The sequence below is a fragment of the Musa acuminata genome, chromosome BXJ2-10, assembly GCF_036884655.1.
Source record: "Musa acuminata AAA Group cultivar baxijiao chromosome BXJ2-10, Cavendish_Baxijiao_AAA, whole genome shotgun sequence".
In the NCBI taxonomy this organism is placed as follows: Eukaryota; Viridiplantae; Streptophyta; class Magnoliopsida; order Zingiberales; family Musaceae; genus Musa; species Musa acuminata.
In genome coordinates this window covers 28937957-28961122 of record NC_088347.1, presented here as the reverse complement: position 1 = coordinate 28961122, position 23166 = coordinate 28937957, and the positions used below count along the sequence as shown (strand labels likewise).

The following is a 23166-nucleotide window of genomic DNA, read 5'->3' as shown; positions in this document are numbered from 1 at the left end:
TACACACGCGAACGATGTCCGGAAAAGAGCACTCAAACAATGTACACCCTCGATCTGACGGCAAGCAGGTACGTTGATCATTTCCAGGATCATTCTTTGACCAGGGTGTTCATTTGGGTATATAGTTTTGGGTGTCTGAGGATTAAAAAGAACCACGATAGCCAGCTGTTTGAGCTCATTGTATTAGGAAATAAGTTATCGGGAAGAAGTTAAATTTGGTTGGTTCCGGTGGGAGGAGGCGACCTGCGGCGGTCGACTCGAGCGCACGTTGGACACCCAAACTACCTCAAACCCGCTGCCGCGCTCGAGCATTCGCCACCACACATTCCTCCGCCGATATAAACCCTATCTACCGATTGTTGCACGGCAAGCGCACCCTTCTCCTCCCGCCGCCGCCTTTCAAGAAGCCGCTCGCTAGCTCGCTGTCCTCGGAGAGCAGATCCGCCGCCGCGGTCCGATCCGAAGGCGATGGCGATGGCCGCTCCCCATGTCGCCGCCCGTTGCTCCCGTCGTGGCGGCGAGAGTCCGATCACGAGGTGGTTTCTTGAACCCTAATGCGCGCAAATATGTTCGTCTTTCCCCTTTCCTTCAAGGATTTTCACAAAATTCGATTTGATTGTGCAACTGTTCGATTGATCTCGCCCCATCTTGATTTTAGTACGATCATCGAGTGCAAGAAAGGTTGTGTTCAGGGACGACAATGAACTCATGGTCTTCTATGCAAATATTTGGTTAACAAATGACATGGCACTATAAATTTTGCCCCAAATGTCACCCTCCGATCAGAGTAAGGAGTCTCACTAGTTATTATAGGCTTTATTTTGTCCCATGGAGAGAGGAAGCTTTGAAGGGTAAAGCCAGCATTAGCTTATTGATGGTGTGATCTTGCGAACTGGGTCAAAATTTATCTTCCGGGCCCATATCCCACGAAAGAATTTACATAAAGAAACTGGTGCAATGCTTCATGAACAAGCTAGACCACGAGTTGATTAAGCCAAAGGTCCGCTGGATTTTTTCCATCGCCTAAAAGGCATGATGCATGTGAAATATGCCCTCTCGGAATATAATATCTATGTGCTTGCTATGAGCAGTCTTGGTTGTAGAATTGGTTTCATGATATTCATGATCGAATGCTGTCTAAGAATAACGTGCGATCATGTCGAAGATCATGCAAGTAAAGATTGGTTTAGATTGAGTTCCTATTTCTGAACAACTTTATTAGTATGTAGGTTTGCATCTAGACTGTAAAAAATAATTTGTACTAATAGAATTTCATTTTCCAGGAGTTCCTATTCATCAAATGGCAAATTTCTCTGCCAAGGCATGGCTGATCGAAATCAGCATATATTCTATTGTTGGTTTTCCAAAAAAAGGTTCTCAAGGCATGTACGGTCAGAATATGGTAAAGCAAACCCCACGTGTGGGTGGCTAGAAATAAAAACGATTCATTCACCCATTTACCAAGCAAGAAGGATGACACAAAGCATAGCACTAGCCTCTACCGATGATAGTGTAGTTGTCAATGGAACTCCACAGGCAACTTCTAACAGTGAAGTGGAGGAGATGAGGATTAAGTTAGATGAATATTTACAAGGTGATGACCTTAGCAGTGGATTGGTCCAGTCCATACATGATGCATCAAGGGCTGTTGAGTTGGCTATTCAAGAGCATAGTTCATTGTCGAAAAGCTCTTGGTTCTCGAAGGCTTGGCTTGGAGTGGACAAGAATGCATGGATTAAGAGACTATCTTACCAGGTATGCTGCATTATCTATCAGAAACTGCTCCTGGTGCATTTTCTCCTTCTTGATCTGAAAACATAATCCGTATTCTGATTTGCTTATTATTTTCTTTATAGAATACTTAAATTCAAGGTTAATGATGATTAAGAATCAAAAGATTCAGGATCAATTATCCTGTTGTTTGTTGAGTCTTTGGCTACTATCTTTTAGAATTTAGACTACGTAATTTCTTAATTTTTCTGCCAGATGAATAGGTAAATGTTTATGATGCTTCTTGTATAATGAATCTTAATTGTGTTTTGCTTCTTAATCTCATTTAATTATCTGTGGAAGTGTGTAGGATGATGCTTTCTATTTGCACATAAGCTTTTGTTATGAGGATGGGAAAAAAGGAAATGCTTAAATATTGATCATGTTTATCATAGTACCATCCACGATAAAATAAGATCTGGCTACCTTGCACCAATTCTAGTTTCATCTCGTATACAACCTAGGATTTCACAGTTTATTGCTTCCAGGCTGCTGTACATTCCTTTCTGCAAGCAGTTATTGAGATTTCATCACGAGGAGATGGAAGAGACAGAGATGTTAATGTTTCTGTGCAAAGAAGGTTATTGATTCTTATTTTTCTGTCTTTATTTCAGCTCTTTGCCAATCTGATCATAATATCTCTTTCTGAAGATGTTCTGGTTTGTATGTTAGGTTGTCTTCATCCTTGCAATTTGGTGTCAATTTTGTTTAGTTATGTGCTTTGACAGTGCATTCAGATTTTGTCATTGTAATCATACTCGCATTTCTCTTGTTTCTTTTTTGCTTGTTGTATCTCTTTGGTGCATAGCTTTATCACCTGTTCTAATATAACACAAGGTTAAAACTGAATCCTCGTGTATCCCAATTATCTGCTTTCTTTTGTTCAACATTGTTCTGTGTGAACTTTGAGGTATAGAACTTATGTCTTTGTATCCTTGGTGTTTCAGTTTTAATGTCTTATTCCTTTGATTTACACTTAATTTAAGATGTGGCATGATTTTATATCATTATGTGTTTTTGATAATGTACCTTTTTCAAAAACCCTGCCATAATAAATATGTAGGAATTCAATTATATATATATATATATATATATATATATATATATATATATATATATATATATATATATATATATAGACATGCACACGCACACACCACAGAGCAAGGACCACACAACTACACTGGTGATGCTCGGGTTGTTTCATGGGATCATTAAATTTCATGGACGAGAAAACCTTGTATTCCAAAAAAAATCTTGTTAAAAGAAAAAACTAATCAATCAAGTATTTAATGGTTCAAGCAAGAACGAGTTCTAGACTATATAGGTTTGTACCAGTAGGTTTTCATTTTTTTCGGTGATATCAAGTGGTACAGATTGGTACATCCATATCACTCGGAGCAGTTTCTGAAACCTATATTAATATTTGACAGATGGCTGATATTACTTGTCAATATTTAGCAGTTCAATCAAAGTACAATTCTGCACCATATGGATTGGTATCACTCGGTTAACAATATTTTTAGTGTTTTTTTTTCTGCTGATATGGGACAGTATAGGTCAGTATATCATCCGATATGTCAATATCATACCAGTTCGACCAATTTCTAAAACACATTTGTGAAGTTGGGTAATCAGTGTTGTGTAGCAAACGTATCGATCTGCATATGCTACATCATCTCTGATGAAGATATTCAAGTGCCATATGCTCTAAATTATGGAAAGATCATATGTCTTGAGCATTTTGTTATTGGTTCATACGTCACTATTTGTGAAGGTGAGCCATTGCTGGAGTGCTGTATTTAATCCGATTCCAAGATTTTCTGTAAAATGCATCTTATTGTTGAGTTATTATATTGATGCTATTTCACATTGTTTTGCTACATATCTTTGGATAGTGGAATGCACAATCTTATAGCATTTAAGCAACTAAATTGCATCAGCTATATTTTCTCTGAAAATTATGTGAACATGTTGTTGATATTACATGTATTGTGGCCCACCATCTCATCTGATGCTAGTTACATATCTTGATGTGTTACCATGACTTATCATTATTGACTTATGCCAAATATTCACTATGATATGTTTTGCATATCATGGGTATATTACTTGCTTTATCAGCTTGACTTACCAGTGTGCTCTTGGTCTCCTTATTTCTCATGGAGGTTGTTAGTTCATCTTCTTTACATCCAATTGTATTCTTGGTTATTTTGGATTACTCATTACAAGAGTTTTAAGGTAGCGGTACGTTCAGAACCACACAAATGGCTCTGTTAAGTTCAGCAATCTTGCGCTTCAGAACAGTAAGGAAAACAATTATTCAAGAAGATATGCATATATATCTTACAAATGTTGGTGTCATATCGACTAATCTCTAGTATGATAACAAAAATTTGATAGATCCTAATGTTTGTCAATGATGCAACAAAAATGTTCTTGTTTTCAAGTATATTTCAACTTATCTTTCTGCTTTCTTCTTTTTATTTTTTGTTAATTTCTTTACTCTAAATGTTTTGCATGATCAAATATTTTCTTAACTGCAGTTTACTAAGACTTTGTGCTCCATTGGAGAGCACTGTCCAAGATCAATTGTCTAGCAAGCACACTGCCACATACGAATGGTTTTGGAATCACCAACATCCAGTGGTTGTAACAACATTCATCAATCTGTTTGAGAGGGATATCCGCTTTAATTCTGCAACAAAGTTGTAAGTCGTCCATTCCTTTTTAAGATAAATTTAACTTAACATGTCTATATGATCTTGAAAATACTGAGGATGATCATATTTATCTTTTTGTGTCAGATACCAGAAAGGAGAATCATCAGATTCTGGCATTGCAAGTGATCTATCACTTATTATGCTTGCTTTGAGTTGCCTTGCGGCTGTCAGAAAGCTTGGAACAGCAAAAGTATCTTGTTCACAGTTCTCCTCGATGGTTCCTGATATTACTGGTAGATTCATGGAAATGCTTCTTGATTTTCTTCCAATAAAGAAAGCATATAGTTCTATGAAAGATATTGGTCTATGTAGAGAATTCCTTGTCCATTTTGGTCCTAGAGGTGCTACAGGTGAATTTGACATTGATCACAAAGCTGAAGAGAGAGCATTTTGGGTCAATCTTGTGCAAAAGCAGCTGCGGCTAGCTATTGACCGGGAAAAGATATGGTCTAGACTAACGACATGTGAGAGTATTGAGGTTTGAGATTTGTTACACTTCCAATGATTGTCTCCCTGTTTGTCATAGTCATTTTGGAATCTTATAATCTTATATATATACATACACCTGTCCATGTATACACCTATGGTTACAATATTTGTTCTCATTACATGAGTATAAATACATCACCAATAAGATCCTGAAATAAAGTGTTAGGCTGCAATAGTAGAATAGACTGGCAGAAAAATATGCATCTCTATGCTGCTGGTACTTCTTTGAGATGGAAGTCCTGTGCCATATGTAATGGTACAAAACTGTATCTTAATCCACAATCTTCCTTGGCACTTGAAATCACAAGAAAGGAGCAGACATGTTAGGTTGAGTTTGTAGAGCTGATGGACTAAAAATGATGCATTTCATTATATGTGAAGCCCTTTGTCAAACAGAATCAAATAATGATTAAAGAGTTATTGACAAAATTTAAGGAGTATGGCATATACAAGCAGGGGATCAAGGAGTTATATGGAATAACTTAAAGGGTCCTTTACAAATATAACTGAACTGGCTCACATGCATGTATAACAAGGGGAATTTATCTTTTGACCATAAGCTGATCATGTGGCATGTTCTTTTTTGTTTTAATTTTGATATTACTGCCTCTTATCTGCTTTTTTTTGTCCCTTTGCTATGTTTGGACATTCTTAGTTTCTAATTGGTGATGAAGTGGACTACTTGGTCCTTTGCTACAGGTACTGGAAAAGGATTTAGCAATATTTGGCTTCTTTATTGCTTTGGGCAGAAGTACGCAGTCGTTTCTGTCTTCAAATGATATAAATATGTCAAATGAACAGATTGAAGGCATCATAAGGTGTGGACACACAATTTTTTTCTCCTCATTGACTTATGAGGTTTCATTTGTTTGCCAGTTTACATCTATGATTTGGAATTTCACTATTCCCTGGAACCTCATTTGATTGATTGAGTTGCTTGTTTTCAGGTATCTTATAGGGGGAAGTGTATTATACTATCCTCAACTTTCTTCAATTAGTTCCTATCAGTTTTATGTGGAGGTTGGCTCTATTAGAACTAAGTTTTTTTTTTTCAATCCCATAATTTTGATTGTGTGATTTTGCTCCGTAGGTAGTTTGTGAAGAGCTGGACTGGCTTCCCTTTTATCGAAGTAGCATATCTAATGTGAAAATTGATAATAAAGATAATAAGGAAGGGATTACCAAAAGCGAAGCTATTTCCCAAGTATTAAAAGTTTGTTCTTACTGGATAACAAGTTTTATTAAGTACAGTACATGGCTTGAGAACCCATCACACATAAAGGCAGCTCGATTCCTTTCCAGAGGGTATGCAAAAGTCTTTATGTTTGTTACAAGTCTAACATACTTGTGAATTGTGATATTTATTTTTTTATACTATTCTGTGTTCTGTTCATGAGTAATCATCTGACATCACTTAATGGTCCTTTGTTGTGTGTGTTCTAGGCACAGCATGGTCAACGAATGCATTGAACAACTTGGTGTGCTTATGTAAGTTCTCATTGTAGTTCCCAAAGTGTGCTTTATTTTCTGTTGCAACAATTCATTTATGCAGTAAATGTCCTCCAGGAATAGAAGTAAAGAAGACATTGTGGAGCTTCAAGTTCAGCATGGACTTGAAACAAATTTATTGGAACAGTCAGAGCTAGAATCCTTTGATGAGGTATCAATCATGTCTTGATCAGATTGGCAACTTACAAGCCACAAGAAAAAAGACTTTTTTTGGTTTGGGTAGTATAGAACTCGGATCTTAGCATAGGTAAGGGTGGGTATCGGGGAGTGTCACAATTATTAATCATTCATTTTGAGGTTAAAAATCGATGGATGCCCATCAGATTGGAAACAAATATTGAAGAATAACAGAAATGTAATTTTCTGGTTACTAAGAAAGAAGTTGACTGAAATTTATGCATTTAATAATTCAGACATATATAGAGTGAGGGCATTGTTATCCAATGGTGTATTTCAGTGTTATCTAGTAAAATAATAGTTGTGCTTATCATCCATAACTTAGAATATGATCTTTGTTGCATGATGTTGGATGGAGCATACTTCATCGATAAGAATTTCAAAATGATTGAGAAGGTGGTTGGTAAAAGGCATGATAATTCTTCATGGCTATTGGAAATGCTACATTTACTGTTCTGGTGTGGTGGTCATGCATGGCTAGATATTTGGAACATAAGGTTTTTGCCATTGGTCATGTAAGCAGTTGTGGTGCTGATCGATGCACAGTTTTTTCCTACAATAAACTGTAGATAATTTGTTTATAAAATGATCCAAACATTGTTGGAGTTGCAGAAGCATTTTGCCTGTTATTTATGGCTTGCTATGCAAGTGAACAGATAGGTGACTTCTTGGTGCCTATGGCAATGCAAGTGAATATGCCTATATTGGCATATTCAGTCTACTTCACGTGAAAATGCTAATAACTTCCTTGGTTCATAATTGCAATGGAACTGAAAAGGAGTATGTGTCTCTATGCATGATCCTTTTTTAGTCAAAGTAGCAAAAGGTATAGAAAGTTATTCAAGCATCAATAAATTCTTTCAATTTTGAAAAAATTGAGAAGGCTGCTCAAAGAAAAAATTCTGATTAATGACATTCTTTCACTTTCTCTCAAAAGCCATTTCTTACTTTAGTAACAGGAATTTTAATGATATAAAATGTCCTAATGTAGAAGGCTTTAACCAATACAGGGCCTAGTGAGGATCTATCCATAGTTTTACCCCTGCAAGTAAATTTTCATATGAAGCTTTTGTTTAAGTTGATGTAAAAATGAAGGTATTTATATTCTTCTGTCTAAAGTTTCTTTTAATTGCCAAACAGTAGAATGATGAGTCAAGTACAAACTTTTTTCCTTGTAACCAAATAGCGACTTCTTAAATAGATCCATAACTTGCACATTTTAATTATTTATGTTGCAATATCTTCCACTAAACATGCTACTACATGGTTCTTCCTGCTTCCCACTTTTTTTTAATCTGTTTGCCTTATTTTTCTTAGTTCTGTTATTAGTATCTTGTTTATGATTTTCTTGGTCTTAAACATATTGATGAAATATTATATGAAATTTTGAGCCTTAAATCCATTTATTACCGGCTGCAGGCACTTGAAAGTGTTGAAGAAGCTCTTAGAAGATTAGAAGATTTACTGCAAGAATTATATCTTTCTAATTCAAACAATGGAAAAGAACATTTACGAGCTGCTTGTTCGGACCTTGAGAGGATACGGAAACTCAAGAAAGAGGCTGAGTTTCTCGAGGCATCCTTTAGAGCAAAGGCTGCCTCGTTAGAACAGGTAAATTATTGACTGTTTCTCTTATTAAATGATTTAGAAGCATGCATGTTGAGATTGTTTCAAGCATAAACAATGAGCCCTGAGGCTTTGTTGAGGTAAATTATTTCTAGAATGTCTCACATTTAACATGTAAGTTGCTTTAACACGCATCAAGAAAGTCAACTTCTTTTGGTCATGATTATTGAAACCAAAATTGGGAATTATGTTTGGAATGGATGTCGATAATCTCCTTCGTGAAAAAGGCTGCTGGGTATATCTAAACCTGTCATCCGATTTAGCTTTCCATAATAGATAGGTTCATAGAGCATCAAGTTTCCTTATCATTGTTGTTTAAATTTTTAACTAGCCTGTTATTTAAATGCATATTTTTTTCTCATGTTTAACGCTGAATATGAGACAAACTTTTATGTCAAGTGGAAAATAGAATTTGCTCCAATTTTTATCCATGACGAAATCCTACCGTCCAACTAGGGTGAGAGTGATGATTGCTCACTGCCTTCTGCCAGTGATCAGGGAAGGGTGAAAGAGATTGGAAACACATCCGGTGAGGGTGTAAGCATTCAGAACCCTGAAGATGAGTGAGTTTCATGTATCTAGCCTCGGCAATTTTCATATTCACTTCTATGACATGAATACTGTCTCAACTATTTTAAGTTGTCACGTTTTGCTTGTTTTTATACTTAGATTGTGTACTTATGATTGTGTCTGTGTGGTTAGAAAACCTCGTGGTTTTTGGAGTTTCTTGGTGCAAAGCTCCAACAGAAAAAACGAACAAGCGTTCAAGCCTGATCAAAATGTATGTAACAAACCCCAGTTAAATTATTCCCAGTTTTGCCTTTTACGTTTTTTATGTTTTCTTGTTGATAATAGATTAGTTGACTTTTCAACAAAAGTACAAATGAGAGTTTCATCAACTTCGCCCTGAATTGTATGCTTTATTTCAGGTTGTGTCCACCGATAGTCCCACATCAGTTAGATTGTTATGGATGGGTAGCTTGTTGCCAATAACATAGGCTTAAATTGTCTTGAACCATGATGACTAAGGCAGATTCCATGTAAGTTATAAGCCAATAGCCTAATTAGGTTGCCATGCACTATCAGTGTCTTTTGACCTCTATTTTTTTTTCTAGACACTATAATTGTTTTCTTCCATGCGTCAGATGTTTTCACAGATCTAACAAATTGTATTTCACTCAATAACAAAGCAGAAAAGGCTGGGCAAATCATGCAACAAAGTGTATATATATAAGGAAACAAACAATAAGAATATGATATTCTAAAACAAATGACATATACGTGTATGCATAAATCTGATGCATCTTTGTGGAGACCAAGGACTGCTATGCTAGTTGAAGAGCGTAAGGTGGGAAACATGGATTACTGTTGTAAGAAGTTAAATCAATCTTGATGATGGGAAGATCACAATAGTTCCTGGTGAATAATACTTGTTTGTAGATTTACATGGAAAGGTCTGATAATGGCCTCATAGAATTTTTCTTTTTAGTATAAGAGGCACCGGCTCATCATACAGAACTCCTAATGCCCCTCTATAAATAATATCTTTATCTATCTTTTTGTTTTGCTGAATAACTGATCTAAGATATCTAAAATGTTTAATTAATTAAACTTCTTAGAAACTTTTTGTCTATCCAACTTAACTATATAGATCTAGATATCTCATATATTTGGTCTTAACCCATTCAATTTAAAACATTTAGTTCTCAAGGTTTGCTTCCATAATTCAAGTCTCGAACTAGTTCCACTTGAACTCTCATCGACTAAAACAATATCATTAACTCAACGAGGTTGACTTCGTACATTACTAATGTGAAAAAGGTTATGACTTAATACAGATCTTTGATGTAGTGCTATACTAATAAAAAACTCATTAAACACATTCCTTGCAGTTTTAAGACTTATCCTTGCCTAATGAGTTTGTCTAATGTCAACGTAAAAAGATAAAAATATAATCACTCCATGCATAACTTTTGATGCAAACCTATAGTAGTGAGGAATTTGCCGAATGCTTGCTAGTGACAACTCCTAGGATAACTTTAATCACCTTTATACTTTTTTTCTCTAAAACTTGTCTTGTTATACTTTTAGGAACTTTATCATAGACTTTCTCTAAATAAACACCAAGAAAATAATGAGATATGAAAATTGAATTTATTCTTCATCTAGTGGCATATATTGGTGCTTTCCAAATATCTATAATTTTGCCTCTTAAAAATGAATTTAATAATGAAGACATGTTTGAGTTTTATACTGTATGGATGCTTAAGTTTTTCATCTATGGTGGGCTTGTTTCCTGAATACTAATTTCATTGTATATGGATTATCAATTAAACACTTTATCCCTAACATACAGGAATAAAAATGAGCGAATTTTAGCATAATAGACCCAAGTTGGGTTTTTAGTTCCGTTTGGTACTGTCTGTATTATTTACTGATATTAGTTTCCTGCAGGTCTCTAATGTCAATGTAGATAACCAAGACTTGGAAATAAATGAGATTCGCCGCTTTGAATTGCTACGGAATGAGTTGATTGAGCTTGAGAAGAGGGTCCAAAGAAGTACAGATGAGTCTCAGAATGAGGAGGTAATATGGTCAATGTCTATGAACATTTTTGCTAGAATCTACCATAATCAGTATGATGAAGTATGCTTGTCTAAGGTGTTTCTTTGTGACAAGCTCCCCAATGACCATGAGTTTCTGGCACAACCACTTCTTTACTTGCTGTTGCTATACAAACACTGATGTGCCATGAAAAAGAGGAAAATAAAGAAAATAGAAAATAAGTTGAAGACCCTCCTCTACCTAGAGGGATTTGTGTGAAACCTATGTCTACACCTGAAAATATAAATATGTGGGCTATGCTTGTATGTAAAATAAATATTGAAGGCCATCTCAACATGTTATGTCCAACTGGCAGAAGTTTATAAAATTTTCAGGCTCAACAGTTTGTGATGATTGTAACTGGAATCTAGAATGAGAATGATTGGCAGAAGTAAATGAGGTCAAAATTGATCCATTTGCATGATCTATTTGGTCAACGTTTTAAGATCATCCTGCAAAGTATGGAGTACCATAGCATCAATAAGTAGTTTTTCATGCTTAAAAAATGTTTACTTTTGTTGTCAAAAGCTCTGTGCAAAAGAGTCAATCCCGTCTTTGCATATCTTTCTTTATCTCTGTTTGGCATCATGGAAATTTCTTTTGAAATAATTGTCTTTCGTATGGAAGATGTTTGACATGTTCTACGATATTTGAAGTTGACCTGATAATTTTATTTATTTCTCGATTCCATGCTTTGTGAATGTTATATTTATATTTTTCTGTTTAATACTTGTTTTCTTTCAATCAAAATTGAGGATGTAATTGGTGCAGGAGTTTTCTAAGTAGGATGACTAAAGCTTGTCATAATATTAAACCTGTATGCCTGCAAGGAAGTAGGATGACTAAAGCTGTCAGGGCATAACATAATATTAAACTCGTATGCCTGCAAGGAAGTAGGATGACTAAAGTTGTCAGGCATAACAGATGACCGCCTTATTCTGAGATTCATCTTATACTTCTTTGAACCCGGTTTTGAGTCTCCTTCAAATCATGGCTTTGTGGATCCAGATTCTTTTATTTTATTTCACTAGACCCAAATAAAGCATTTCAGAATTACACTAGCTGAAATATAAGATATTATAATCTTTCTGCTAGAATAGAGGAAGAGATTTAATACAAGTATCAACTTATCATTGCAAAAGATAATTATCCATATGTTGGATGTTTGAACATTTTTATATACGAGTTGTTCAATTCAAATGGGTGTTTATTGGTACATATCAAATACACATCAGACAGCATTCTAGATTTTGTATAATGCAATGATACCAAATATGATGATATAGATAATTGATTGGACGGTAGATTTGAGGACACATTTAGATTCTTCTGAGCTGAATCCTGATTTATTGGGCATGCTTGGAGACATCAGTCTAGATCAATTAACTCTGTTAAGCTTTAATTTACCTGAGCATAACTCTGATAAAGGATTTTCAGCCATTGGCATTGTACATTCAACTTCCCTTCCATGTTTTCAAGGAATAACTTACATTATTAGGTCTGATACTTGTTATATCATTTTACCTAATTAGCTGCAATATTTAGCTTTGATTCAAAGCCTCTCTCTCTCTAAAAGATAAGGCTTCACCTTTTCCTTTCCTTTTTTTAACTGATTTTAAGTATTAGTGTCAGGAGAGAACTTGAGATAATTTACATACAATTCCTAACCAATATTTTTTGTGGGGCTTTCCTAGTGTTCTTTATCCTAATTGCTGACATTTATATGCTTCAAATCAATAAAAGTGACAGGTCCATCCATCTAAATTCAACTTAAAAATACTCTTTTTTTATATATCTTTTACCATTCCTCTTCTGGTTCAACTAACTGTTACCCATATTCCTTCAGGAATCTGAATTTATTGATGCAAAAGACAAACATTCATCTGCAAACAAACATCATTTATTAGTTCCTGCAACAAAGAAAGAAAATGTCATTGCCAAGTCAATTGAGAAGATCAAAGAGACTACGACGGTACAACTCTCTTTAGCTTTCATTATATATGCATTTTCTTATATCATATTGAGCTCGGGAGTGATAATGAGAGCTTGATATTTATCCTTCTTTTTTATCTGGGCATGAGCTCTGCTAAGATAGAGTTTCTGATCCTGGTTACAATATGATATGAGCATGTGATAGTGCTTACATGAATTTGTTATTGGAAAGAATTGATCTAAAAAATGGTCTTAGGATGCATTTTGTTTAGGATCGTTCAGCTTCTTGTTGTACTGCATTCTAACATAAGGAGACAGTTTCCATAGTCCACTTACATGGTATATCTCCAATTTGCAACTTATCATTTTATCTCATATGCTTTTCACACACACACACACATTTCCTTTCCTTCTCTCTTGTGCATGTGTAACAATTGGAAGGGTCCTGTTGTGAATAGATGTTTCTGGGTTTTCTCTGATTATCTTTGTAGGATGTCTGGCAAGGAAGTCAGCTGTTAGCCATAGATGTATCGGCAGCTATGGCTTTACTAAAAAGAGCAGCTACCGGTGATGAACTTACAGAGAAGGAGAAAAAGGCTCTTCGTAGAACTTTAACTGACTTGGCATCTGTTATTCCAATTGGGTTCCTGATGCTACTTCCAGTGAGTCTCTCCACAAACTCATGTTAGCTGCTCAGTTATGTTATCGATTTCTCTATTGGGTATAATCACAAGCTAAGACTTTTCTGGATTCATACTCCTTTTGGTAAAAAATATGACGATATTGTTGTCACAGTACAATAATTATGTGTTCAAGACTCGAGTAAGCTTATGCAAATTTATTCTCATTAATGTAGCTTCCTTGACATTCTGGTTGGTCGACAGATAATCTTGATAAAGATCATATGAAATTTAACCTTGGTATGTGAAGCTCAAATGATATCTTCAAATATTCTGCTTGAGCTGATTTTGGGCTCAGGATATGTTTCAACAATCTAAAATGAATCTTGTCTGGCATAATTTCTATAGATTGATGTTGAATTAGTGCATTTTGGTGCGCAGAAAGTGTGCTTCCTTTCTGCTGTAGTTGCTATTCCCTGCACTTGAACCATGAATCCATCATTTGTTGCTTCTCAAAACTGGATATGGTGATTCTTTTCGTTGGTTTCTATCTGAAACCAATGCGAGTCAAACTTGTTTCCAGAATCATCTTAATTGTCATTGAACAGAAACAACTTTCTGCTAATGAACTACTCTACTGCTGTGCAGGTTACAGCAGTTGGGCATGCTGCTATCCTGGCTTTCATCCAGAGATATGTACCTGCTCTGGTAAGTAGTTTGTTTTAGTAACTATGAGTTCCAAGGCATTAAGCTGCTGTTTGCTGATAAATTGATTCTTTACTGCTTGATAGATTCCATCTGCATATGCACCGGAGAGGTTAGATCTCTTGAGGCAGCTTGAAAAAGTAAAGCAAATGGAGATCACTGATACAAGCACTGATAGAGTTACTGAGGTAGTTAGCTCAGGCAGCAGTAGAGCCGAGTAGATATAAACCGGTCAAGACCATAATGGTATGTGTGTTGCAACTTGATTTTTCAGTTGTTTTTTGTTTCTTTTGTTGTCCTTTATAAATAACTAATGACAATGGAGAAGTTCATGGTGCATTCCAGTATGATGGTACGAAGACACTACAAGAACTTTGAAAATGGATAGTTACCTGGTGGTAAAATGAAGTCATCCTTACCATGATTGTTTTGGCAGTGATGGCAACGAGACATTTGTGGTCCAGGTTGGTTGTTGGTATCCGATGTTTATAGTGTGACAAACATATGCGATATCCTTTGAGCAATTCATACAGATTCAGTTGCATACATTACAAATCGTTTGTTCATCTTTATAAAGAATAGTTATTGTTTTATCCGAGATAGGGTATCGATTTCCTGAGAGGATATCGCTGTAAAGTACAATGCTGAAGACTAGTGATATAACCGTAATTATGGCTTGTGGCTATGTTTTACTTTCGATTTTTCGTACGTGCTTCTTTCTTATTTTCCTCTTCTGTACATGTCAGTCCTCAATTATTGTCACTCTTTGTTCATGTTAGTCATTTACCATCACCTGAAGGCTCTCTCTGAAATTAGTTAAGTGTGATAATAGCGTTAGTTGCTGCTTCAAAGGTGAGTGATTTATCTGGCTGTTATAGACCTTGGCTCAATAACTTTGAAGAATAACAAAAACAGTATAACTTGTTATCTGTTTAAAATATATTTTCAAATAGTTATAAGATTAACAAAAACGTCTTAAAATGTTTTACCTGCTGTTGGGGTATGTTACATTTCGCCTGCTGTGTAGGAATGTGTCACAGAATGAGTGCTACTAAAAAGAAATTTTGAGTAATTGAAAATCGCACACTTATATACACAAATAAAAATTTACGCATGCAAGTGCGCCAGTTTCGCCAGGTGCAGTATATAGTAGTCAAGCAATTACATAAATCGTTTCAACCAATTGTGTACAGATTCCGAACCGACCAAACTTGTGCTTCTATTATACGAACTCATTTCAAACAAGTCGTAAAGCAGCATTGACAAACCGATAAATTTCTCATGACCTGTGGCAGGTGTCTAACCCAAGCTTTTGCTTCTCTAACTTATCAACCAAGATGCATGATGCCAGAACTAATAGATGCCAAAAAGGATAACCAGGTCTCACTGGCAAATCTAGAATAAACATGGAAATCGAAGCGAGCCCTCTCAGCAGAAGCCTCTTCTCGAAACTAGGAGTGCTTTGGCATGCACTTAAGGCCAAGACGAAGAACAATCTGTCCGATCAACTTGTTTCATGCACTAGCAATGCTAGTTCGGGTATCTCTATGAGCTAAATATTATGAAAACCCCAACTGATCGTCATGGTACAGATAACAGAAAGCCTTACGTTCTCCTACTTGCTAAAATATTTGCTATGGAAGGGATTTAGGAGGAATCACAGATTGTCCGGCTCAGATGTAACACACGGCACGAGGTGATCAAAGCGCCACGTGTAACGATGAGCTCCGTTCATCTGCCAAGCATGTAACTGTATCAGCCATTATATCTCCAGCAGCTACCTGACTTATGCTTGGTCTCCCGTCTTCCAAGCATCATAAAAGATCAACAAAATCGAATATATATATATAATGAAATAAATGAAGAAAAGATAAGCAATCAATCAGATAAAGATGTCACAACCGGGGCATGGGCGACGTTGAGCAGCGAAAACGAATCGACAGCACCCGTTGAATTGGTTGTGGGAAGAATATTAGTATTGCTGGTTATGGGAGGTGCAGAGAAACCTATATCACGATTCTCAACACCACATCACCAGCGACCGATCCAATAGACATGAAAACACGCGATCGAAAAAGGTTCAAATCGGAACGGAAACAAGAAGGAGAGGCACATCTTTGGGAGGGATCTGCGGCATGTATCGGATCTTGACAAGAGCGAGACTCGTGAAGAGAAGAGGAGTCCGCTCGGTCAGAGATCGACGGATCGATGTGGCTGGCATAATGAGGCGTTGGGCCACGGCGATCTGCACTCGCTCGACGCCGCTTTACCAGCGGTCGATCCCGCCCAACAAAGATAACGATGAGGATTTGGGGTATGGAAAACGACGATTACCAGCGATCAATCCCAAGAAGATGGAGGAGAATGGACGAATAGATCGATGCGACGAGTAAAGAGGAGGAGAAGGCGGATAAGGGCAGCGGCTTCGATCTGGTATTTATGGATGGCTTCTAGGGTTTGAAGGTGGAACGCTTGCTACATCTAGAGGACAGGAAGTGGGTTTTGGTTGGGCCGTTCGGAATGGGGTTCGTCTTTCTGGGTATGCCTTGGCCCAAAATCTCAGTCAATCCCTGATCCGAGTGATCATTGTTTGCTTTCGAAACTAACCTCAAGTCAAGAGACCGTAACTGACAAGTCCAGTCTTGACCATGACGATGCACACCATCGTTCTTTCTTCTTCCATAATTGATATGGTTTACAACGATATATTGCTTATTAATCACTAAAATATTTTCAATTGGGATCAATTTTAAATATTATAGGAAACCCTACGTTGATTGACCCCCAAGTGACTTGATGGTGTGATGGTCAATGATATTTCCATTTATTCAGCTCAGTCCTAAGCCTATAATATGATGGTCGAGGGACCTCAAGACCCCTCCTCCCTCGATTGAGACAATGAAGGGCCAAGTGGGCGTGGCAACGACCAAGTGTTGTGGGCGAAGGGGAGGGTGGGGAGCCTGCGTCGACTAAGCTGCTGCGAAAGCATTGGAACGATCAACTGCATCTATATGATATGTTGGACGAGGTTCCAGAAGACTTCCATTGAGGCTAGCATGTGAATTGATATTGCCTCGGAGGAGAGAGATCTGAATTGTTGAATAACTATCAGTATTGCATAGGGATTTAACTAAGGTATAGGTGTTTAGCCGAGGTATGAAATCAATTGATGAATTTATGATCTAATATTTTGTTTGAGAAAAGTGATGTAAGATTAACTTTGATCATAAAAATATAAAATAATTAAAGAATCAAACGTTGGGTCGGAGTCAAAGATCGAGTATCGGGCTAAAAGAATCGGACAATGCACCTAGAATGGAGGAATCAAGTGTTACACCGAAGGTTCGGACGATGCGACGAAAGCTCGTCGGGAATTCGTCGGGAGTACGCTAGAAGTTCATCGGAAGTTCGAATGAACAATTGACATGCCGGACAACTGAGATTGCTTGAATTAAATTATTTTAGCCTTAAATATCGTTGTTAGGTGTCAATTTGAGTTATTTTGGGTAACCCTACTAATTCAATTAGGGGCCAACTGGGCCTTAGTTAGGGTTGTTTTGGGCAAAGAAGAAGTCTCATTCAGTGATCATTAGTTGGCTCAAGCGGTGGCACCGCTTGAGACTCGGCTTCCCAGGCTGTTTGGGTCGAGGTACCGCCCATACTAGCAGTGGTATCGCTCAGACACAATCACTCAAACTTTGTAAGGTAACGGTACCACCAGATTGGATGGTGGTACCGCCCAATGTCAGTGTTAGATTGGGTAGTGGTACCGTCTAGTGTCAGATTAACAAACGATGATACCTCTAGTTGTTAGTATGACAGATGATGGTACTACCCAATACTAGCGGTGGTACCGCCAGTGCCTTGAAAACCTGAAAATTTAAATTTTGACTCCAATTAAAATTTAAAGTCATTTGGAATCTATAAATACCCTATAAATTCCTGCATAGGAAAATAAGAAAAAGAGTAGAAAAGGAAACATAATCATTATGAAAAATAAGGGCTTTATCGATGTGGTTTTAATATGACAGATGGTATATTTATAGACCCATAATATATATATATATATATATATATATATATATATATATATATATATATATCAGAGACTTGTGAGTGATCAAGCTCATTGGCTCGGGCTTAGTCACATTAGGACGTGGTCCATGATCATTTGGTGTGATTGCTTATATGATGTGTGATTGATTATACAACCGCAAGATATGTATATATATTTGCATGCGATGTACATATATATTAAATATGAATGTGTATGACACGTTACAGCAAGAGACTGAATCAAAATCCCCTCTTTTGATAATAATAAGTTGGTAAACGTGAGACAACTAGATTGACTCACGTGACCTCCCATCGTTATAGGTAGGGACCGATTCCCGACGTAGGTTGAGTTGATCGAGTCCCTCGAGGCTCATCTATATCACGATTCACAATCTTGCCTACGACATAGAGATGTCATCGGTGATCTAAGGACATAGTATGCTTGGTCGAGACCCTCGAGAGTATATCATCGAATCAGACTCATATTGTAATGAAGGTGTTGACTTAACCGAACATTATGGTTGGTCGAGTCCCTTGAGGCCATGATGGTTCGGAGGCCGAATAGGATGAGAATCACAAGGAGTTGTGATCGGCAAGAATTGCCTACCTTTTGGTCTTAGTGTGATTGGTCGAGTCCCTCAAGGTTATATTAAGACACTGATTGGATCTCGATCCCCATTAGAAGTCTGCCAGAAACTTTCGTTTCACGCGTTAAGGGTGTCGTATGACTCATTAGAAAAATAGTGAGAGTATATTAAGATAGAAGTTCATATCTTATTTGTTTATTTTTTTGTAAAATCTGCATGTTATTTATTTCTATTGCAACTTTATTTTAAGAAAATGTCACTTTCAAATCCCTTACATGGCATACTTGATGTTAACCGTCTCACTGGTCCGAATTATACGGATTACCTCCGTAATTTGAGAATTATTCTCATGGCAAAGAAAATCGCGTACATCCTTGATACAACGATGCATACGCCTGAGGATGAGATCGCTTGCTACATGAAGTACATAACTGACTCTACTTTTACTCAGTATTACATATTAGGCTCCATGACTCTTGAGTTACAGATAGATGTCAAATCCATTCTCCTATATGTTTATAAATTGTTTGAGGAATAAGGAAGGACTCAGCGATATTAGACATCCAAGAACCTCTTTCATGCTAGAATGACTGAGGGGACACCGATTCAAAATCATGTCCTAAAGATGATTGAGTAGATAGAGAAACTCACAGGTCTAGAAATGGTCCCTACCTGTCCTAACTTGTGTGTGGATCTAGTGTTTCAGTCTCTACCAGTCCATAATGAATTTTAATAAAAAGAAACTTGAGGTGACTCTCCCTGAGCACCTCAATATATTGAGGGAGGCAGAGAGCACTATAAAAAAAGAGAAGCATGTTCTTTATACTAGTGAGACCAAAAAGAAAAAGAAGGCAGAAAAGTCCCTTAAGAAGGGCAAGGGCAGACCGGGTAAAGCAAATATTGCTAAGAAAGACCCGATAAAGAACAAAGATCAGTGCTTCTATTACGGGGCACTAGAAGAGGAACTACAAATAGTACATTACAAAGATGGTGAAACAAAAGCTTGGAAAAGCTTCGTGTACATTCATGATCAGTCTTTATTTGTCAAACTCTTATGATAACACATGAATATTGGATACCGGTAATGCTTATCACATTTGTAATTCGTTGCAAGTCTTAACAAGACCTAGGGGATTGACGAGAGGCGAGATGAACCGCAAGATAGGCAATAGAGCAAAAGTTACTATAGTAGCTGTTGGCGATGTCACCTTATACTGCTTAGTGGAGCTATTATTGTATTCGATGCATGTTATTTTGTTCCTTCTATTATCAAAAATATTATTTTCATTACATGTTTGATAGTTAGTGGATATAAATTAGTTTTTGAGAATAATTATTGTCCAATAATATTAGATGATGAGATTATCATGAGAAGAATATTGCATAATGATTTATTTATATCAGACACTATTCAACATATCATGAATGCAAGTGTGTTCAAGAGGAAATGAAATGAGGTGAACAGTGTATACCTGTGGCATTGTAGACTAGGTCACATCCATGAGAGAATGATTCAAAAGTTGCTAAAGGATGAATATCTAGATTCATTCGACTATGAGTCATATATAACTTACGAGTTTTGCCTTCGTGGAAAACTAACCAACTCTCCTTTTAGCGGAACTTGAGAGAGAGCCACTGAGCTATTGAAACTCATATATAGTGATGTATGTGGACCCATGTTAACTCATGTCATAGGTGGTTTACTCGTACTTTATTACTTTTACTGATGATTTCTCAAGGTATAAATATATGTACTTAATGAAGTACAAGTCTGAGACATTTGAGAAATTTAGAGAGTATAAAAATGAAGTGGAGAACCAAACTGAAAAGAGTATCAAGACTCTTCGATCAGATCGAAGATGTGAGTACTTGAGTACAGAGTTCACATAGTTCTTTAAGGATCATGAGATCCTATCTCAATGGATACCTCCTTATACACCTCAGCTCAATGGTGTATCTGAAAGGACGAATCGTACATTGTTAGACATGGTGCAGATAAGCTTTGCCAACCTATCTATCTTATTCTGAGGATACACCATAGAGATCGCAGCTTATCTTCTATATAGAGTTCCAATTAAGTTGATAGTGTATACGTCATATGAGATATGAAAATGGAAGAAGTCTGATCTTAAAGTTGTTAAGATTTGGAGCTACCTTGCCTATGTTAAAAGACACAACCCCGATAAGTTAGAATTGAGAACAAAGCGATACAAGTTCGTGAGATACCTTAAGAAAACTTATGGATATTATTTCTATTATCCCGAGGACTAAAATATCTTTATAGCCAAGAGAGTAGTGTTCCTTAAGAAAGAACACATTCTTGGTGGAGATAGTGGGAGCGTGATAGAGTTGAGCGAGGTTGGAGAATCTAGTTCAAGCACCACTCTACAACTCGAGTCTGTTCAGGTACCTAGCATATAAGTTCTGACTTTACGAAGGTTTAGTAGAGTATTTCATCCTTCTGAGAGATATGTGAGACATATTAGAGGAGAGGATGTTGAGGATATTGATATTCAAACCTACAATGAGGCTATTACGAGTATAGACTTCAAAAAATGGTAAGAAGGCATGAATTCTGATATGTATTCTATGTATTCTAACAATGATTGGAACCTAGTTGATGCACTTGAGAGTATTGTACCCATTGGTTGTAAATGGATCTTAAAGAAGAAGATCGGAGTAAATGGAAAAGTAGAGACCTATAAAGCAAGTCTAATGGCTATGGGGTATCATTAAAGACAAGATGTTAATTATGGCAAAATCTCTTCACCCATAGGCATGCTAATATTCATCCGAATACTCTTGACTATTGCAGCATACTATGATTATGAGATCTAGCAAATGAACATTAAAATCACGTTCCTCGATAACAACCTCATGAATGAGGTGTATGGACTAAAGAAAGCTTTCCGAAATTGGAACATAATATCTTATGACTTTGTTAAGAACGAAGATAAGGTTTGTGCGTACAAGAAGGTAAGTGAGAGCGTTATCATCTTTTTGGTATTATATGTGGATGACATCCTAATAATTGGAAATGATTTTAAAATACTATCCATAGTAAAGACTTGGTTATCTAAATACTTTTCTATAAAAGACTTATGAGAAGTATTATATATCTTAAGGATTTGAATCTATAGAGATATATCCAAGAGGATGCTTGACTTATCTTAGTCCAAGTACATAGACATCATTGTCAAAAGGTTTGACATTGAAAATTTTAAAAGAACTCTCAAACCGATGAGCATGCGCTATATCAGGCATGATACAGTGTATGTTCTGAGTATCACTCAAAGGTATTAGGTAGATCCAGGCTTGGAGCACTAGAAAGCAGTAATTAAGTATTTGCGAGGGACTATGGATCTTTTACTAGTATATGAAGGTAGTAGCATCAAGGTAGAAGGCTACACAAACTTGAGTTTTCAGTCTGATATCGATGATAACAAGTCAAATTTTGGGTATATGTACACCATGAATAGAGGAGTAGTATGTTGGAAGAGTTCCAAGCAAGATACTACTGCTAACTCGATCACAGAGGTAGAGTATATTGCTGTAGCAGAGACAGCAAAGGATGAAGTCTGGATGAAGAAGTTTATTACGGATCTGGGAGTCGTGTCAGGTAGCAAGGTGTTGATTCTCTTATGTTGGGACAACAACGGGATGATTGCTCAAGCGAAATAACTTATGTCTCATTAGAAGTCTAAGCATATTCTAAGGAGGTTCCACCTAATTAGAGAGATCGTGACCCGAGGAGTTATAACAGTGTAAAGAGTTTCATCCAAAGATAACTTTGCAGATTCATAAGGGTTTGATGAAGATTAAACACAAATGTGATTAACTTTAGGTCAAGTGGGAGATTATTGATCATAGGTGCCATGCAAACCAATCACATGAGTGATGACACGTAATATTTTTGCTTATTATTATTTAATATTTTATCACTTTATATTGCTTGTTGTATGAATATATTATGATATTCATGGATCTATGCAATGAGACTCGAATCATGATGAGATCATAATAATAAGACTAATTCATCATTAAACACATATCATAAATAATTTCGGTCATAGATTACTCGAGAGGAACATCGAGATAATCAGACAGATTGATATGCTATATACCCATCTATATGTTGGATACAGTAGGTCTCATAATTGCTCGTGTGGAGACATTAAGAATACAGTACAGGTGCTAATTGGAGAATGATCCACTCACATAATATTAAATAGTTGATGATGTTTTATTGTTAGACAGCGATTTCATCGTCCCAGTACTTAATAAGTTTGATTTGCACGTATCTTCGTCCATGACTAAAAAAATTAAAGTATATGATATATCCTAAAATATCTCATTCATTCATGCGTA

The 23166-nt window shown here is 36.5% G+C and overlaps 1 protein-coding gene and 1 long non-coding RNA gene across 7 annotated transcripts; one reads left to right on the top strand and one right to left on the bottom strand.

Moving 5' to 3' along the window:
* The first annotated feature begins 212 nt into the window (after positions 1-212).
* LOC135583914 (uncharacterized) lies at positions 213-14847 on the top strand. Of its 6 annotated transcripts, none has more exons than XM_065129135.1 (19): positions 216-536; positions 1284-1755; positions 2259-2350; positions 4317-4481; positions 4578-4971; positions 5682-5800; positions 5930-6002; positions 6073-6287; positions 6426-6470; positions 6549-6642; positions 8088-8279; positions 8751-8857; positions 8997-9075; positions 10749-10880; positions 12745-12870; positions 13322-13492; positions 14099-14158; positions 14242-14401; positions 14592-14847. In XM_065129135.1, exons 1-18 carry the CDS (start codon positions 469-471, stop codon positions 14374-14376), a joined length of 2739 nt encoding a protein of 912 aa, XP_064985207.1. In that variant the 5' UTR covers positions 216-468; the 3' UTR covers positions 14377-14401; positions 14592-14847. The 6 variants fall into 6 exon arrangements, 5 of the variants coding, with proteins under 5 accessions (XP_064985208.1, XP_064985207.1, XP_064985206.1 ...); XM_065129134.1 differs by having other exon boundaries at positions 14501-14847; XM_065129133.1 differs by having other exon boundaries at positions 14484-14847.
* A 453-nt stretch (positions 14848-15300) lies between these two features.
* On the bottom strand, positions 15301-16832 carry LOC135626000 (uncharacterized). The gene is made up of 2 exons (XR_010492234.1): positions 16058-16832; positions 15301-15890 (listed from the first exon to the last, which is right to left on the bottom strand). It is a non-coding gene; the product is annotated as an uncharacterized LOC135626000 (long non-coding RNA).
* Between the last annotated feature and the right edge of the window lie 6334 nt (positions 16833-23166).